The sequence below is a fragment of the Oncorhynchus gorbuscha genome, linkage group LG11, assembly GCF_021184085.1.
Source record: "Oncorhynchus gorbuscha isolate QuinsamMale2020 ecotype Even-year linkage group LG11, OgorEven_v1.0, whole genome shotgun sequence".
NCBI lineage: Eukaryota > Metazoa > Chordata > Actinopteri > Salmoniformes > Salmonidae > Oncorhynchus > Oncorhynchus gorbuscha.
Genome location: NC_060183.1, coordinates 68,340,548 through 68,359,951, shown reverse-complemented (window position 1 = coordinate 68,359,951; position 19,404 = coordinate 68,340,548). Strand labels below are relative to the sequence as shown.

At 45.4% G+C, this 19,404-nt stretch overlaps 1 protein-coding gene across 8 annotated transcripts in view; it reads left to right on the top strand.

The window, feature by feature from the left end:
• Window positions 1-19,404, top strand: part of LOC123989309 (rho guanine nucleotide exchange factor 28-like) — a 129,068-nt gene that overhangs the window by 69,736 nt on the left and 39,928 nt on the right. For 4 of the 8 annotated variants that reach the window (XM_046290230.1, XM_046290229.1, XM_046290226.1 and 1 more), the window contains exons 11-16: window positions 608-891; window positions 1,355-1,541; window positions 3,808-3,931; window positions 16,427-16,487; window positions 17,282-17,383; window positions 18,915-19,038. In XM_046290230.1, the coding sequence (XP_046146186.1) occupies window positions 608-891; window positions 1,355-1,541; window positions 3,808-3,931; window positions 16,427-16,487; window positions 17,282-17,383; window positions 18,915-19,038 (882 nt within the window). The remainder of the gene's footprint in view (window positions 1-607; window positions 892-1,354; window positions 1,542-3,807; window positions 3,932-16,426; window positions 16,488-17,281; window positions 17,384-18,914; window positions 19,039-19,404) is intronic. The other 4 variants (XM_046290233.1, XM_046290231.1, XM_046290228.1 and 1 more) reach the window with 3 other exon arrangements.

The window sequence follows — 19,404 nt, the reverse complement described above, 5'->3', positions numbered from 1 at the left end:
CATACTAACCTGATCATGAGGTACACCGCCTAACCATCATACTAACCTGATCATGAGGTACACCACCTTACCAGCATACTAACCTGATCATGTGGCACACCACCTTACCAGCATACTAACCTGATCCTGAGGTACACCACCTTACCATCATACTAACCTGATCATGAGGTACACCACCTTACCAGCATACTAACCTGATCATGGGGTACACCACCTTACCATCCTACTAACCTGATCATGGGGTACACCACCTTACCAGGGCTTTATTGGCATAGGAAACATGTTTATATTGCCAAAGCAAGTGAAATGGATAATAAACGAAAGGGAAATAAACAATAAAACAAATGTGCAGTAAACATTAAACTCACAAAGGTTCCAAAAGAATCAAGACATTTCAAAGCTCTTTCTCCCTCTCTCTCTCTCCCTCTCTCTCTCTCTCTCTCTCTCTCTCTCTCTCTCTCTCTCTCTCTCTCTCTCTCTCTCTCTCTCTCTCTCTCTCTCTCTCTCTCTCTCTCTCTCTCTCTCTCTCTCTCTCTCTCTCCCTCTCTCTCTCCCGCTCTCTCTCTCTCTCTCTCTCTCCCTCTCTCTCTCTTTCTCTCTCGCTCAGGTGGATGACCTAAGGGCTAATGCCAGTGTTGCTGGGATAACGAGGGACAGCTCTGTGACTGTCAGCAGGGTGTGGGACTCGGTGGCCTCAGAGTGCCTACTCCAGGCCACCTCCACCCCTCTACCTCCATTGGGACTAGAGGAACAACAGTCCCCCTCCATCTCTCACTCCCCCTCTCCCTCACCTTCCCCCGCTGACCGAGCCCTCGCCCAACTCAACAGCAACTCCCACTCTTACCTAACCAATCAGAGAGGGAGCCCGCCTCTGGAATCCCCTGACCTCAGGTATCAAACTCCGCCCATTCATCTGACCTCCTGTTACTCAAGACATTGTGTTTAATTTTTAGATCAAGAGAAGATAAAGGTGATTCAAGAGCATTGAGATATCACATCAGCATTGTTGACTGAAAGAAACCAAAAGTGCTGTATCACAGTTGTGTATTATTGTACTGCTATAATAAACAGAAGATTACATGTATTGTTTGCTCTTACCAGACCAAATATATTCAGTATGTTCTTATAGTGTGATGCTTTCTCTATATGGATGTTGTGGTGTGTTCAGGTAGTCTTGAACCCAGACAGTTTCTGCTGTAGCCAATTGATCTACTTTTCCCATGCACCATATATGACACAAATGTGCATATTTCAGCTGTTGGTTTCAGCACTTAAGAGTATGGATAGAAGGCAGCTGTAGTATATTGGGAGAGGCCTTAATGTGGACGTTTCCTCCTCTTTCTCTCCCTGACAGCCCCAGTCTGGTAGCTCTAGTGATGGACAGTGAGGGAGATGAGGAGGGGTTCCTGGTAAAGTCTTCCCTCTCTCCCATCTCTCCCCTGAACTCTGACCCTCGTAGCAGCGGGGACGACACCTCCCCAGGCCTCACCTGCACACGCACACACTCCGTGTCCTCAGACGGCGACCCCCCCCCCGCAAAGGTACCAGGCTGAAGCTTTCTCCTCAACCCTCACACACAGAGACTTACCAATGTATTAGGGTCAGGCTGAAGCCTTCTCCTCAACCCTCACACACAGAGACTTACCAATGTATTAGGGCCAGGCTGAAGCCTTCTCCTCAACCCTCACACACAGAGACTTACCAATGTATTAGGGCCAGGCTGAAGCCTTCTCCTCAACCCTCACACACAGAGACTTACCAATGTATTAGGGCCAGGCTGAAGCCTTCTCCTCAACCCTCACACACAGAGACTTACCAATGTATTAGGGCCAGGCTGAAGCCTTCTCCTCAACCCTCACACACAGAGACTTACCAATGTATTAGGGCCAGGCTGAAGCCTTCTCCTCAACCCTCACACACAGAGACTTACCAATGTATTAGGGCCAGGCTGAAGCCTTATCCTCAACCCTCACACACAGAGACTTACCAATGTATTAGGGTCAGGCTGAAGCCTTCTCCTCAACCCTCACACACAGAGACTTACCAATGTATTAGGGCCAGGCTGAAGCCTTCTCCTCAACTCTCACACACAGAGACTTACCAATGTATTAGGGCCAGGCTGAAGCCTTCTCCTCAACCCTCACACACAGAGACTTACCAATGTATTAGGGTCAGGCTGAAGCCTTCTCCTCAACCCTCACACTAATAATGTTCCCTTTACTAGAGGTGGGCCTCACTGTCTAATAATGTTCCCTTTACTAGAGGTGAGCCTCACTGTCCTCTAATAATGTTCCCTTTACTAGAGATGAGTCTCACTGTCCTCTAATAATGTTCCCTTTACTAGAGGTGAGCCTCACTGTCTAATAATGTTCCCTTTACTAGAGGTGAGCCTCACTGTCTAATAATGTTCCCTTTACTAGAGGTGGGCCTCACTGTCTAATAATGTTCCCTTTACTAGAGGTGAGCCTCACTATCTAATAATGTTCCCTTTACTAGAGGTGAGCCTCACTGTTCTCAATGTTCCCTTTACTAGAGGTGAGCCTCACTTTCGTCTAATAATGTTCCCTTTACTAGAGGTGAGCCTCACTGTCCTCTAATAATGTTCCCTTTACTAGAGGTGAGCCTCACTGTCTAATAATGTTCCCTTTACTAGAGGTGAGCCTCACTGTCTAATAATGTTCCTTTTACTAGAGGTGAGCCTCACTGTCTAATAATGTTCCCTTTACTAGAGGTGAGCCTCACTGTCCTCTAATAATGTTCCCTTTACAAGAGGTGAGCCTCACTGTCCTCTAATAATGTTCCCTTTACTAGAGGTGAGCCTCACTGTCCTCTAATAATGTTCCCTTTACTAGAGGTGAGCCTCACTGCCCTCTAATAATGTTCCCTTTACAAGAGGTGAGCCTCACTGTCCTCTAATAATGTTCCCTTTACTAGAGGTGAGCCTCACTGTCCTCTAATAATGTTCCCTTTACTAGAGGTGAGCCTCACTGTCCTCTAATAATGTTCCCTTTACTAGAGGTGGGCCTCACTGTCTAATAATGTTCCCTTTACTTGAGGTGAGTCTCACTGTCTAATAATGTTCCCTTTACTAGAGGTGAGCCTCACTGTCTAATAATGTTCCCTTTACTAGAGGTGAGCCTCACTGTCTAATAATGTTCCCTTTACTGGATGTCATAAGGTGAATGCACCAATTTGTAAGTCGCTCTGGATAAGAGCGTCTGCTAAATGACTTAAATGTAAATGTCAATGTATCAGGGCTTTAACGGTTATACATCAGATGTATCAGGGCTTTAACGGTTATACATCAGATGTATCAGGGCTTTAACGGTTATACATCAGATGTATCATGGCTTTAACGGTTATACATCAGATGTATCAGGGCTTTAACGGTTATACATCAGATGTATCAGGGCTTTAACGGTTATACATCAGATGTATCAGGGCTTTAACGGTTATACATCAGATGTATCAGGGCTTTAACGGTTATACATCAGATGTATCAGGGCTTTAACGGTTATACATCAGATGTATCATGGCTTTAACGGTTATACATCAGATGTATCAGGGCTTTAACGGATATACATCAGATGTATCAGGGCTTTAACGGTTATACATCAGATGTATCAGGGCTTTAACGGTTATACATCAGATGTATCAGGGCTTTAACGGTTATACATCAGATGTATCAGGGCTTTAACGGTTATACATCAGATGTATCAGGGCTTTAACGGTTATACATCAGATGTATCAGGGCTTTAACATACAGCAGATGTATGACCTGAGTGTTGTATTATTGTATTGTTCCAGGATATGGGCAACCAGGGGATCAGACACCGCTCCTACTCCTACTCCTCCCCCAAGATCAGCCTGCTGCCCCCCCGCTTCTCCCGCAAAACCTTAGCCACGCCTGCAACCTCTGACCCCAGCCCAGGTTAGTGTCCCTGGGACCTTTTATGTCATGCAGGTGAAAGAGGACCCAAAAGCGACTTAACAGAAACAGAGTTTATTTAAGTCCAAACAGGGAATAACAGAAATCCTCTAGTCTGTAGAGGGGAATAACTGGAGAAGCGGCCACAGACTGCAGGTCGCTTCGGGTAGGCGCAGGCCGTAGTAGACAGAGACACCTGCTCACACGCAGCATCTGATGAAGGCAAAAAACACGACAGGACAGGGCGAAACACAATCACAGCATGGTGAATACAAAACAAGGAACCGACGGGACAGGAACGGAACACAAAGGAATAAATAGGGACTCTAATCAGGGGAAAGGATCGGGAACAGGTGTGGGAAGACTAAATGATGATTAGGGGAATAGGAACAGCTGGGAGCAGGAACGGAACGATAGAGAGAAGAGAGAGCGAGAGAGTGAGAGGGGGAGGGGAGAGAGAGGGATAGAAAGAGGGAAAGAACCCAATAAGACCAGCAGAGGGAAACGAACAGAATGGGGAGCACAGGGACAAGACATGATAATAAATGACAAACATGACAGTACCCCCCACTCACCGAGCGCCTCCTGGCGCACTCGAGGAGGAATCCTGGCGGCAACGGAGGAAATCATCGATGAGTGAACGGTCCAGCACGTCCCGAGACGGAACCCAACTCCTCTCCTCAGGACCGTAACCCTCCCAATCCACTAAGTATTGGTGACCCCGTCCCCGAGAACGCATGTCCATGATCTTATGTACCTTGTAAATAGGTGCGCTCTCGACAAGGACGGGAGGGGGGAGGGAAGACGAACGGGGGTGCGAAGAAAGGGCTTAACACAGGAGACATGGAAGACAGGATGGACGCGACGAAGATGTCGCGGAAGAAGCAGTCGCACAGCGACAGGATTGACGACCTGGGAGACACGGAACGGACCAATGAACCGCGGGAGTCAACTTACGAGAAGCTGTCGTAAGAGGAAGGTTGCGAGTGGAAAGCCACACTCTCTGGCCGCAACAATACCTTGGACTCTTAATCCTGCGTTTATTGGCGGCTCTCACAGTCTTCCCGCAGACAAAGGCAGACCGGTAGTGAAGCCTAAGGCGATGTGAGACCATGGTCGAGAAGGAATGGGGAGCGGTCTGAGACGACCGGCAGGAGGAGAGTTACCCGACTTAGTCTGCGCGCAGTCCGAACAAGCAGCCACGAAACGGCGCGTGTCACGCTCCTGAGTCGGCCACCAAAAGCGCTGGCGAATAGACGCAAGAGTGCCTCGAACACCGGGATGACCAGCTAACTTGGCAGAGTGAGCCCACTGAAGAACAGCCAGACGAGTGGAAACAGGAACGAAAAGGAGGTTACTAGGACAAGCGCGCGGCGACGCAGTGTGCGTGAGTGCTTGCTTAACCTGTCTTTCAATTCCCCAGACTGTTAACCCGACAACACGCCCATGAGGAAGAATCCCTCGGGATCAGTAGAAGCCACAGAAGAACTAAACAGACGGGATAAGGCATCAGGCTTGGTGTTCTTGCTACCCGGACGGTAAGAAATCACAAACTCGAAACGAGCGAAAAACAACGCCCAACGAGCTTGACGGGCATTAAGTCGTTTGGCAGAACGGATGTACTCAAGGTTCTTATGGTCTGTCCAAACGACAAAGGAACGGTCGCCCCCTCCAACCACTGTCGCCATTCGCCTAGGGCTAAGCGGATGGCGAGCAGTTCACGGTTACCCACATCATAGTTGCGCTCAGATGGCGACAGGCGATGAGAAAAATAAGCGCAAGGATGAACCTTATCGTCAGACTGGAAGCGCTGGGATAGAATGGCTCCCACGCCTACCTCTGAAGCGTCAACCTCGACAATGAATTGTCTAGTGACGTCAGGAGTAACGAGGATAGGAGCGGACGTAAAACGTTCTTTTAGAAGATCAAAAGCTCCCTGGGCGGAACCGGACCACTTAAAACACGTCTTGACAGAAGTAAGAGCTGTGAGAGGAGCAGCAACCTGACCGAAATTACGAATGAAACGCCGATAGAAATTAGCGAAACCTAAAAAGCGCTGCAACTCGACACGTGACCTTGGAACGGGCCAATCACTGACAGCTTGGACCTTAGCGGAATCCATCTGAATGCCTTCAGCGGAAATAACGGAACCGAGAAAAGTAACGGAGGAGACATGAAAAGAGCACTTCTCAGCCTTTACGTAGAGACAATTCTCTAAAAGGCGCTGTAGAACACGTCGAACGTGCTGAACATGAATCTCGAGTGACGGAGAAAAATCAGGATATCGTCAAGATAGACAAAAACAAAGATGTTCAGCATGTCTCTCAGAACATCATTAACTAATGCCTGAAAAACAGCTGGCGCATTGGCGAGACCGAACGGCAGAACCCGGTACTCAAAATGCCCTAACGGAGTGTTAAACGCCGTTTTCCACTCGTCCCCCCTCTCTGATGCGCACGAGATGGTAAGCGTTACGAAGGTCCAACTTAGTAAAGCACCTGGCTCCCTGCAGAATCTCGAAGGCTGATGACATAAGGGGAAGCGGATAACGATTCTTAACCGTTATGTCATTCAGCCCTCGATAATCCACGCAGGGGCGCAGAGTACCGTCCTTCTTCTTAACAAAAAGAACCCCGCCCCGGCCGGAGAAGAAGAAGGCACTATGGTACCGGCGTCAAGAGACACAGACAAATAATCCTCGAGAGCCTTACGTTCGGGAGCCGACAGAGAGTATAGTCTACCTCGAGGAGGAGTGGTCCCCGGAAGGAGATCAATACTACAATCATACGACCGGTGAGGAGGAAGGGAGTTGGCTCGGGACCGACTGAAGACCGTGCGCAGATCATGATATTCCTCCGGCACTCCTGTCAAATCGCCAGGTTCCTCCTGAGAAGTAGGGACAGAAGAAACGGGAGGGATGGCAGACATTAAACACTTCACATGACAAGAAACGTTCCAGGATAGGATAGAATTACTAGACCAATTAATAGAAGGATTATGACATACTAGCCAGGGATGACCCAAAACAACAGGTGTAAACGGTGAACGGAAAATCAAAAAAGAAATAGTCTCACTGTGGTTACCAGATACTGTGAGAGTTAAAGGTAGTGTCTCAAATTTGATACTGGGAAGATGACTACCATCTAAGGCAAACATGGGCGTAGGCTTGTCTAACGGTCTGAAAGGAATGTTATGTTTCCGAACCCATGCTTCGTCCATGAAACAACCCTCAGCCCCAGAGTCAATCAAGGCACTGCATGTAGCACCCGAACCGGTCCAGCGTAGATGGACCGACATAGTAGTACAAGATCTAGATGAAGAGACCTGAGTAGTAGCGCTCACCAGTAGCCCTCCGCTTACTGATGGGCTCTGGCCTCTTACTGGACATGAATTAACAAAATGTCCAGCAACTCCGCAATAGAGGCACAGGCGGTTGGTGATCCTCCGTTCCCTCTCCTTAGTCGAGATGCGAATCCCTCCCAGCTGCATGGGCTCAGTCTCAAAGCCAGAGGAGGGAGATGGTTGCGATGCGGAGCAGGGAAACACCGTTGATGCGAGCTCTCTTCCACGAGCCCGGTGACGAAGATCTACCCGTCGTTCTATGCGGATGGCGAGAGCAATCAAAGAGTCCACATCTGAAGGAACCTCCCGGGAGAGAATCTCATCCTTAACCACTGCGTGGAGTCCCTCCAGAAAACGAGCGAGCAGCGCCGGCTCGTTCCACTCACTAGAGGCAGCAAGAGTGCGAAACTCAATAGAATAATCCGTTATGGACCGTTCACCTTGGCATAAGGAAGCCAGGGCCCTAGAAGCCTCCCTACCAAAAACTGAACGGTCAAAAACCCGAATCATCTCCTCTTTAAAGTTCTGGAACTTGTTAGAGCAATCAGCCCTTGCCTCCCAGATAGCTGTGCCCCATTCTCGAGCCCGGCCAGTAAGGAGTGAAATGACGTAAGCAACCCGAGCTCTCTCTCTAGAGTATGTGTTGGGTTGGAGAGAGAACACAATCTCACACTGCGTGAGAAAGGAGCGGCACTCAGTGGGCTGCCCGGAGTAGCAAGGTGGGTTATTAACCCTAGGTTCTGGAGGCTCGGCAGGCCAGGAAGTAACAGGTGGCACGAGACGTAGACTCTGGAACTGTCCAGAGAGGTCGGAAACCTGAGCGGCCAGGTTCTCCACGGCATGGCGAGCAGCAGACAATTCCTGCTCGTGTCTGCCGAGCATGGCTCCTTGGATCTTGACGGCAGTGTAACGAGCGTCTGAAGTCGCTGGGTCCATTCCTTGGTCGGTTCCTTCTGTCATGCAGGTGAAAGAGGACCCAAAAGCGACTTAACAGAAACAGAGTTTATTTAAGTCCAAACAGGGAATAACAGAAATCCTCTAGTCTGTAGAGGGGAATAACTGGAGAAGCGGCCACAGACTGCAGGTCGCTTCGGGTAGGCGCAGGCCGTAGTAGACAGAGACACCTGCTCACACGCAGCATCTGATGAAGGCAAAAAACACGACAGGACAGGGCGAAACACAATCACAGCATGGTGAATACAAAACAAGGAACCGACGGGACAGGAACGGAACACAAAGGAATAAATAGGGACTCTAATCAGGGGAAAGGATCGGGAACAGGTGTGGGAAGACTAAATGATGATTAGGGGAATAGGAACAGCTGGGAGCAGGAACGGAACGATAGAGAGAAGAGAGAGCGAGAGAGTGAGAGGGGGAGGGGGAGAGAGAGGGATAGAAAGAGGGAAAGAACCCAATAAGACCAGCAGAGGGAAACGAACAGAATGGGGAGCACAGGGACAAGACATGATAATAAATGACAAACATGACATTTTATACAGTTAATAACCTCCCATTGAGAAACCATTACTGAGAACTTTATTACTTCGATTGGAATACAGTTGACAGTGTTTTCTCTGAGAACATGATTATATTGATAGTCCTTGTTCGTCTTTGTATTTTTGGTTCTGTCCTTCCATGGCTGTGTTTACACAGGCAGCCCAATTCTGAACTTTTGCCAAATTATGGTCAAAAGACCAGAATTGGACTGCTTGTGTAAACATAGCTTATATGACCTGGATTGACCTTATTTGAGCTAAGTCTGTCTCTTTTCACTTGTTTGGTTTGTCATGGGAGTTTGAGTAGTACAGTAAGCAGTAGGCCCCTCCCTACCTTCAGGCTATGCTCAAACCCTACCCCCCATCCCGAGCACTCCATTCCTCAGAACTCTGGTCTCTTGGCCCTCCCACCCCTACGGGAGGACAGCTCCCACTCAGCCCAGTCCAAGCTCTTCTCTGTCCTGGCACCCCCATGGTGGAACCAGCTTCCCCCCATGGATGTTTTTGGAACCAGCTTAACTTTAAACCATGGGCGATATCCCCAACTTCTACCCTGTTTGCACTGTTATGTCAGGGTAGAAGTTGGGGATATCGCCCATGGTTTAAAGTTAACCCACAGAGGACACAATTTCCATATGTTCCCGCCCATCTTCCAAAAACATCTGAAACCCTACCTTTTCAAAGAGTATCTTAAATAATCCAATAGCAACACCCCTCGCAACCCCCCTGCTTTTCATGAACGAACACTCGCTCTTGACTTTTTTCCCCCTTTCTAGCACTGACTTTTCTGATAGCTACTTTATTGAGGAAAAATGTACTTACTATGCCTGTGATATGTGGTTGTCCCACCTAGCTATCTTAAGATGAATGTCCTAACTGTAAGTGGCTCTAGATAAGAGCGTCTGCTGAATGACTAAAATGTCAAATGTGATGTGCTCTACGTACCTGAGTTAACATGCTCTCTGTGTTGTCGCTAACTGAAGCAGCTTCAGTAGATAGTCAGCTACTGATTGTAACTAACATGTAACCAAAGTGACTATACCATAGTGTAGGTACATTTACTGTATATCTATGTATGGCTCTGATTACATCCACGTCCTCCCTCTGTTCCTCTGAGTGGTCTAGTGAGTGCTATGTCTACTCTGCCCTGTGGATGGTCTAGTGAGTGCTATGTCTACTCTGCCCTGTAGATGGTCTAGTGAGTGCTATGTCCACTCTGCCCTGTGGATGGTCTAGTGAGTGCTATGTCTACTCTGCCCTGTGGATGGTCTAGTGAGTGCTATGTCTACTCTGCCCTGTAGATGGTCTAGTGAGTGCTATGTCTACTCTGCCCTGTAGATGGTCTAGTGAGTGCTATGTCCACTCTGCCCTGTGGATGGTCTAGTGAGTGCTATGTCCACTCTGCCCTGTGGATGGTCTAGTGAGTGCTATGTCTACTCTGCCCTGTGGATGGTCTAGTGAGTGCTATGTCTACTCTGCCCTGTAGATGGTCTAGTGAGTGCTATGTCCACTCTGCCCTGTGGATGGTCTAGTGAGTGCTATGTCTACTCTGCCCTGTGGATGGTCTAGTGAGTGCTATGTCTACTCTGCCCTGTAGATGGTCTAGTGAGTGCTATGTCTACTCTGCCCTGTAGATGGTCTAGTGAGTGCTATGTCCACTCTGCCCTGTGGATGGTCTAGTGAGTGCTATGTCTACTCTGCCCTGTGGATGGTCTAGTGAGTGCTATGTCTACTCTGCCCTGTGGATGGTCTAGTGAGTGCTATGTCTACTCTGCCCTGTAGATGGTCTAGTGAGTGCTATGTCTACTCTGCCCTGTAGATGGTCTAGTGAGTGCTATGTCCACTCTGCCCTGTGGATGGTCTAGTGAGTGCTATCTCTACTCTACCCTGTGGATGGTCTAGTGAGTGCTATGTCTATTCTGCCCTGTAGATGGTCTAGTGAGTGCTATGTCCACTCTGCCCTGTGGATGGTCTAGTGAGTGCTATGTCTACTCTGCCCTGTGGATGGTCTAGTGAGTGCTATGTCTACTCTGCCCTGTAGATGGTCTAGTGAGTGCTATGTCCCTGCCCTGGATGGTCTAGTGAGTGCTATGTCCACTCTGCCCTGTGGATGGTCTAGTGAGTGCTATGTCTACTCTGCCCTGTGGATGGTCTAGTGAGTGCTATGTCTACTCTGCCCTGTGGATGGTCTAGTGAGTGCTATGTCTACTCTGCCCTGTAGATGGTCTAGTGAGTGCTATGTCTACTCTGCCCTGTAGATGGTCTAGTGAGTGCTATGTCCACTCTGCCCTGTGGATGGTCTAGTGAGTGTGACTCTGCCCTGTGGATGTCTAGTGAGTGCTATGTCTACTCTGCCCTGTGGATGGTCTAGTGAGTGCTATGTCTACTCTGCCCTGTAGATGGTCTAGTGAGTGCTATGTACACTCTGCCCTGTAGATGGTCTAGTGAGTGCTATGTCTACTCTGCCCTGTGGATGGTCTAGTGAGTGCTATGTCCACTCTGCCCTGTGGATGGTCTAATGAGTGCTATGTCTACTCTGCCCTGTGGATGGTCTAGTGAGTGCTATGTACACTCTACCCTGTGGATGGTCTAGTGAGTGCTATGTCTACTCTGCCCTGTGGATGGTCTAGTGAGTGCTATGTCTACTCTGCCCTGTAGATGGTCTAGTGAGTGCTATGTACACTCTACCCTGTGGATGGTCTAGTGAGTGCTATGTTCACTCTGCCCTGTAGATGGTCTAGTGAGTGCTGTGTCCACTCTGCCCTGTAGATGGTCTAGTGAGTGCTGTGTCCACTCTGCCCTGTAGATGGTCTAGTGAGTACTGTGTCCACTCTGCCCTGTAGATGGTCTAGTGAGTGCTGTGTCCACTCTGCCCTGTAGATGGTCTAGTGAGTACTGTGTCCACTCTGCCCTGTAGATGGTCTAGTGAGATGGTCTAGTGATTACTGTGTCCACTCTGCCCTGTAGATGGTCTAGTGTGTGCTATGTCCACTCTGCCCTGTAGATGGTCTAGTGAGTGCTGTGTCCACTCTGCCCTGTAGATGGTCTAGTGAGTACTGTGTCCACTCTGCCCTGTAGATGGTCTAGTGAGTACTGTGTCCACTCTGCCCTGTAGATGGTCTAGTGTGTGCTATGTCCACTCTGCCCTGTAGATGGTCTAGTGAGTACTGTGTCTACTCTGCCCTGTAGATGGTCTAGTGAGTACTGTGTCCACTCTGCCCTGTAGATGGTCTAGTGTGTGCTATGTCCACTCTGCCCTGTAGATGGTCTAGTGAGTACTGTGTCCACTCTGCCCTGTAGATGGTCTAGTGAGTACTGTGTCCACTCTGCCCTGTAGATGGTGTGAGCTACAGCTGTCCTTCAGACTATCTCTCTGTCTCAATCTCTGTCTGTGCTCCACCCTGCTAGTAAGTCGTGGCCAAAGGTTTTGAGAATGACACAATTTGAATTTTCACAAAGTCTGCTGCCTCAGGTGGTATGCATATACTCCAGAATGTTATGAAGAGTGATCAGATGAATTGCAATTAATTGCAAGGTCCCTCTTTGCCATGCAAATGAACTGAATCCCAAAATAACATTTCCACTGCATTTCGGACCAGCTGACATCATGCCAGTGATTCTCTCGTTAACACAGGTGTGAGTGTTGACAAGGACAAGGCTGGAGATCACTCTGTTATGCTGATTGAGTTCGAATAACAGACTGGAAAATTCAAAAGGAGGGTGTTGCTTGGAATCATTGTTATTCCTCTATCAACCATGGTTACCTGCAAGGAAACACGTCCCGTCATCATTTCTTGCACAAAAAGGGCTTCACAGGCAAGGATATTGCTGCCAGTAAGATTGCACCTAAATCAACCATTTATCGGATCATCAAGAACTTCAAGGAGAGTGGTTCAATTGTTGTGAAGAAGGTTTCAGGGTGCCCGAAAAAGTCCAGCAAGCGCCAGGACCATCTCCTAAAGTTGATTCAGTTGTGGGATCGGGGCACCATCAGTACAGAGCTTGCTCAGAAATGGCAGCAGGCAGGTGTGAGTGCATCTGCACGCACAGTGAGGCAAAGACTTTTGGAGATTGGCCTGGTGTCAAGAAGGGCAGCAAAGAAGCCACTTTTCTCCAGGAAAAACATCAGGGACAGACTGATATTCTGCAAAAGGTACAGGGATTGGACTGCTGAGGACTTGGGTAAAGTAATTTTCTCTGATGAATCCCCTTTCCGATTGTTTAGGGCAGCCATGAATAAAGAATGATACCAACACATCCTCCGAGAGCAACTTCTCCCAACCATACAGGAAAAGTTTGGTGACGAACAATGCCTTTTCCAGCATGATGGAGCACCTTGCCATAAGGCAAAAGTGATAACTAAGTGGCTCGGGGGAACAAAACATCAATATTTTTGTCCATGGCCAGGAAACACTCCAGACCTTAATCCCATTGAGTACTTGTGGTCAATCCTCAAGAGGTGGGTGGACAAACAGAAACCCACAAATTCTGACAAACTCCAAGCATTGATTATAAAAGAATGGGCTGCAATCAGTCAGGATGTGGCCCAGAAGTTAATTGACAGCATGCCAGGGCGAATTGGAGAGGTCTTGAAAAAGCCATTGACACTTATGAAATGCTTGTAATTGTGCTTCAGTATTCCATGGTTACATCTGACAAAAATATCTAAAGACACTGAAGCAGCAAACTTTGTAGACTTCGTAATATTTGTGTCATTCTCAAAACTTTTGGCCACGACTATATAGCTTGCCTTAGAGACCCTAGCTTCCAAAACTCACACTGTGCTAACACCAGGCCTGGCAGGCATGTGGCTACTGTGTGTGTCCGTGCAGGTACATGTGTATGTAAGTGTGCTTGTATGTCAAAAATCTACTAAAATTGTATTTGTCACATGCTCCATAAACAACAGTGAAATGCTTACTTACGGGTCCTTTTGCAGAGAGAAACATAAAAAATGAAAAATGTAAATAGTGGTACGGTGTAGGCCGTCATTGTAAATAAGAATTTGTTCTTAACTGACTTGACAAGTAAAATTTAAAAAAAATAAGGAATACATTCTAAGTGAATAATGAACCACAATGACGAGTAACAATAACATGGCTATATACAGGAAGTAGAAAATAACATGGCTATATACAGGAAGTAGACAATAACATGGCTATATACAGGAAGTAGACAATAACATGGCTATATACAGGGAGTAGAAATTGACATGGCTATATACAGGAAGTAGACAATAACATGGCTATATACAGGAAGTATAAATTAACATGGCAATATACAGGAAGTAGAAAATAACATGGCTATATACAGGAAGTATAAATTAATATGGCTATATACAGGAAGTAGACAATAACATGGCTATATACAGGAATAGACAATAACATGGCTATATACAGGAATAGAAATTAACATGGCTATATACAGGAAGTAGAAATAACATGGCTATATACAGGAAGTAGAAATTAACATGGCTATATACAGGAAGTAGAAATTAACATGGCTATATACAGGAAGTAGAAATTAACATGGCTATATACAGGAAGTAGAAATTAACATGGCTATATACAGGAAGTAGAAAATAACATGGCTATATACAGGAAGTATAAATTAATATGGCTATATACAGGAAGTAGACAATAACATGGCTATATACAGGGAATAGACAATAACATGGCTATATACAGGAAGTAGAAATTAACATGGCTATATACAGGAAGTAGACAATAACATGGCTATATACAGGAAGTAGAAATTAACATGGCTATATACAGGAAGTAGAAATTAACATGGCTATATAAAGGAAGGACAATAACATGGCTATATACAGGGAGTAAATTAACATGGCTATATACAGGAAGTATAAATTAACATGGCTATATACAGGAAGTAGAAATTAACTTGGCTATATAAAGGAAGTAGACAATAACATGGCTATATACAGGGAGTAGAAATTAACATGGCTATATACAGGAAGTAGAAATTAACATGGCTATATACAGGAAGTAGACAATAACATGGCTATATACAGGAAGTAGAAATTAACATGGCTATATACAGGAAGTAGACAATAACATGGCTATATACAGGGAGTAGAAATTAACATGGCTATATACAGGAAGTAGAAAATAACATGGCTATATACAGGAAGTAGACAATAACATGGCTATATACAGTAAGTAGAAAATAACATGGCTATATACAGGGAGTAGAAATTAACTTGGCTATATAAAGGAAGTAGACAATAACATGGCTATATACAGGGAGTAGAAATTAACATGGCTATATACAGGAAGTATAAATTAACATGGCTATATACAGGAAGTAGAAATTAACTTGGCTATATAAAGGAAGTAGACAATAACATGGCTATATACAGGGAGTAGAAATTAACATGGCTATATACAGGAAGTAGAAATTAACATGGCTATATACAGGAAGTAGACAATAACATGGCTATATACAGGAAGTAGAAATTAACATGGCTATATACAGGAAGTAGACAATAACATGGCTATATACAGGGAGTAGAAATTAACATGGCTATATACAGGAGGTAGAAAATAACATGGCTATATACAGGAAGTAGACAATAACATGGCTATATACAGTAAGTAGAAAATAACATGGCTATATACAGGGAGTATAAATTAACATGGCTATATACAGGAAGTAGACAATAACATGGCTATATACAGGGAGTAGAAATTAACATGGCTATATACAGGAAGTAGAAATTAACATGGCTATATACAGGAAGTAGACAATAAAATGGCTATATACAGGAAGTAGAAATTAACATGGCTATATACAGGAAGTAGAAATTAACATGGCTATATACAGGAAGTAGAAATTAACATGGCTATATACAGGAAGTAGACAATAACATGGCTATATACAGGGAGTAGAAATTTACATGACTAAATACAGGGATTAGAAAGCCAGTATGAGGGTTTGCACTCAAGCTGAAATGAAGGATGGACTGTGTGTGGAGAGAAAATATCAATAGATTTCAAAAAGTACTCAAAACCATGAAGGAGAATAACCCATGCAGGGAGAACAAGCAGTCGATGTACAGGGGTTCCAGGTAATTGATCTAGCAGGATAGATAATAGACAGTAGCAGCAGTCGATGTACAGGGGTACCAGGTAATTGATCTAGCAGGATAGATAATAGACAGTAGCAGCAGTCGATGTACAGGGGTTCCAGGTAATTGATCTAGCAGGATAGATAATAGACAGTAGCAGCAGTCGATGTGTAGGGGTACCAGGTAATTGATCTAGCAGGATAGATAATAGACAGTAGCAGCAGTCGATGTGCAGGGGTTCCAGGTAATTGATCTAGCAGGATAGATAATAGATAGTAGCAGCAGCATATGTGGTGAGTGTGAAAATATCATATATAAGTCATAAATATCATATGTCAGTGTATTTGTGAGGGTGTGGGCTTGGGTAAGTGCATTGTCTGGCTTGGCTACCCTGCCCAATCACAGTGCAACCTCAGCATTGCAGCATTCCATGATGACATCATTGAAGACACCCTGGGCTGAGGGGGGGGGGGTCTGCAAATCTGTATCTGATCAGACTTGATTGTGTTGATTGGTTTTCATAGATAATGTTTCTCACGCTGTTTACTTTCACACAGAATGTTCATGTTTCAGCTGTCTTGTCCTCCACAGAACAGAGAACATTGAGTCTATCAGAGCAGCCTCTCGAAAAAAGGTATGTATCCACTGACCTAACGTGTCTGTCTAAAGTGTGTTTGACATTCTTACAGTTTCGTACAGTTTCCCCCTAATTCCCAGGCTCTCCAGCCCTCACAATGACTTCTTAGTTGGTTGCTGGGTGACCAAGGGCTCTTTCTCTGTTGTGGAGTTCCTGCTTCTCTTTATATCAAGACCGTGTTTTGTTTGTTTAACTCCAGGCTTGTCTGTTACCATGCCAAGGCTTGCAGCGTTGTTTTAACCCTGTTTCACAGGTGGTGAGGTGATGCATATATATTACAAAACCTTTAAGCCACCCTTTATCAGTACCCAAAGTGTTGTTATAGACTAAACTGTAAGCTCATTGTGCTCAGAAAATGTTTATTTGTCAATGAACATTTTGTCCAAAGCAATTTTAAAATACAGGGCCTGCCCTCAGATGAAGTCAGGCTAACACGCTGTAACTTTGTGACACAGTGAGTGTAAAAAGATTTACTGTATAGTATCCTTTCAATGAATAGCTCCAACACAAGAGAGACAGACTAGGAAAAGGGAGCCTCTTTACTTCCTGTTCACTATGTTGGGATGAGATGCTTCCAGGAACCATGCCAACTGCCTTTGTCCTCTTCCTCCATTCATCTGTTGAAATGTCCTGAACACATAGTCAGTCAAAGCTCTATAGCTCCCTCTAGAGTATGTCCGTGTGTACCAGACCTGTGTGTGTGTTAGTGTATGTCAGAGCTGTGTGTGTGTGTTTATGTTCTGTATGTATCAGAGCTGTGTGTGTAATGTGTGTGTGTAATGTGTCCCTAGGGAGTTAAGATTTCGTAAGCGTGCCCAGTCTGCAGACGATGAGGGCAGCGTTGAGCTGGCAGAGTCCCTTCAACACCTCACCCTCTCAGAGTTCCTCAAAGAGTACGTGGGCATCGCCCCCTTCTGGGCTGGCAGCCCTGGCCCTTCCTTTCCATTGGGAAGATAGCCCAATAGCCTCTAACTCTACAGTAACACCCCTGATCTGGAAGCGAGACCTCTAGACATTAACCCTACAGTAACTTCCCTGATCTGGAAGCGAGACCTCTAGACATTAACCCTACAGTAACTTCCCTGATCTGGATGAAGGTACTCTAGACATTAACCCTACAGTAACTTCCCTGATCTGGATGAAGGTACTCTAGCCATTAACCCTACAGTAACGTCCCTGATCTGGATGAAGGTACTCTAGACATTAACCCTACAGTAACTTCCCTGATCTGGATGAAGGTACTCTAGACATTAACCCTACAGTAACTTCCCTGATCTGGATGAAGGTACTCTAGCCATTAACCCTACAGTAACGTCCCTGATCTGGATGAAGGTACTCTAGACATTAACCCTACAGTAACTTCCCTGATCTGGATGAAGGTACTCTAGACATTAACCCTACAGTAACTTCCCTGATCTGGATGAAGGTACTCTAGACATTAACCCTACAGTAACTTCCCTGATCTGGATGAAGATACTCTAGACATTAACCCTACAGTAACTCCCTTGATCTGGAAGCCAGCCCTCTAGCCCCCTAGCTCCAGCCCCAGTGTAACCTCTTCATGCCAACCCTTTTAACTCCAGAGGTCCCCTGTGTGCATCCTGACATCTAACCTCTACATTTGTGCCCGCAATGCACCCTGCCTAGCATGGCATCACCATTAACTTTCAGAGATTACACTTGTATGTTGTTGATGTAAATGCATTAACCAGGTTTGATTAGTGCACGTGTGCTGCACTTGTCTCTAACTACTACTGTGTAACCCATTCTTAACTCACATTGATCTTTCATTGAACTGTGACCTCTCAGGTATACGTGGCCTATCCTCCCATTATCTGGAATCACACAGAAGATTCTATTGGACCTGGCTTGTTTTTGTATTGATTCTGTAGTAAACATCTATGGCTTTGTATTGCATGTGTTCTAGCTGTATACTTGATCCAGCCTGGTATGACAGTCACTCACCGATTGACCTACTAACCAAATACCATGTTTACTAGTATTATTAGTATTATTATTAGTAGTACTAGTATTATTAGTATTATTAGTATTATTAGTAGTAGTACTAGTGTTATTAATATTATTAGTATTATTATTAGTAGTAGTATTATCACTATTATTAGTATTATCAAAAGTATTTGTATTGCTTGTATTGGTAGCATTACTAGTATGCTTTTATAAGTTGTGTGCTGTGTTTTCTACCTTTTTCTTTCCTTGTTGATGAAAAGGATGACAGTCACGTTACTACTATTAGTAAGGACTATACGTAAAATTAATTTGCTGTTGGTCAGCAAAGATCACCAGGCAGAATGAAAAATAGATCAGCAAACAGGACTCTAGTTTATACAGTTCATACAACCCAATGAGGATTTGACATTACTAACCCTATATGTCTATGATGCTAAACCAATTGTTTCTGAACAGAATTGAAGAGGAGGAGTGGGACAAGTACAACATCCCCTCCAAGGTGGAGTCAGAGAAATACAAAGTGATTCGTACCTTCAGCTTCCTCAAGAGCAGGATGTCCACCACTCGCAACAAGAACAAGGTGAGACACTATATACAGTTCCTTGCAAAAGTATTCACCCCCCTTGGCGTTTTTCAGCTGCAAGTCTCAGCTGTATCAGTCAAATCAATCAATGTGTTCCGCAATGCTATAAACATAGCATTGCGACTCTGTCACAGAGAATCAAAAAAAGATCAGATATATTTATTGGAAATGTAGCAAGACATATCTCAAGATAAATAAAGTGTAAATGTATCCATAGGCTTTCTTTGCATTCAACATAGATACCAAATAGTTTATAGTTGCAAAGATCCACATTTTAGGGGAAGGTATCAGAATTCCAATTCATTCATTCATGACACACCCAGAAAGTGCTGTAAAACTGATACCATTGAGTGTCAGTTATCA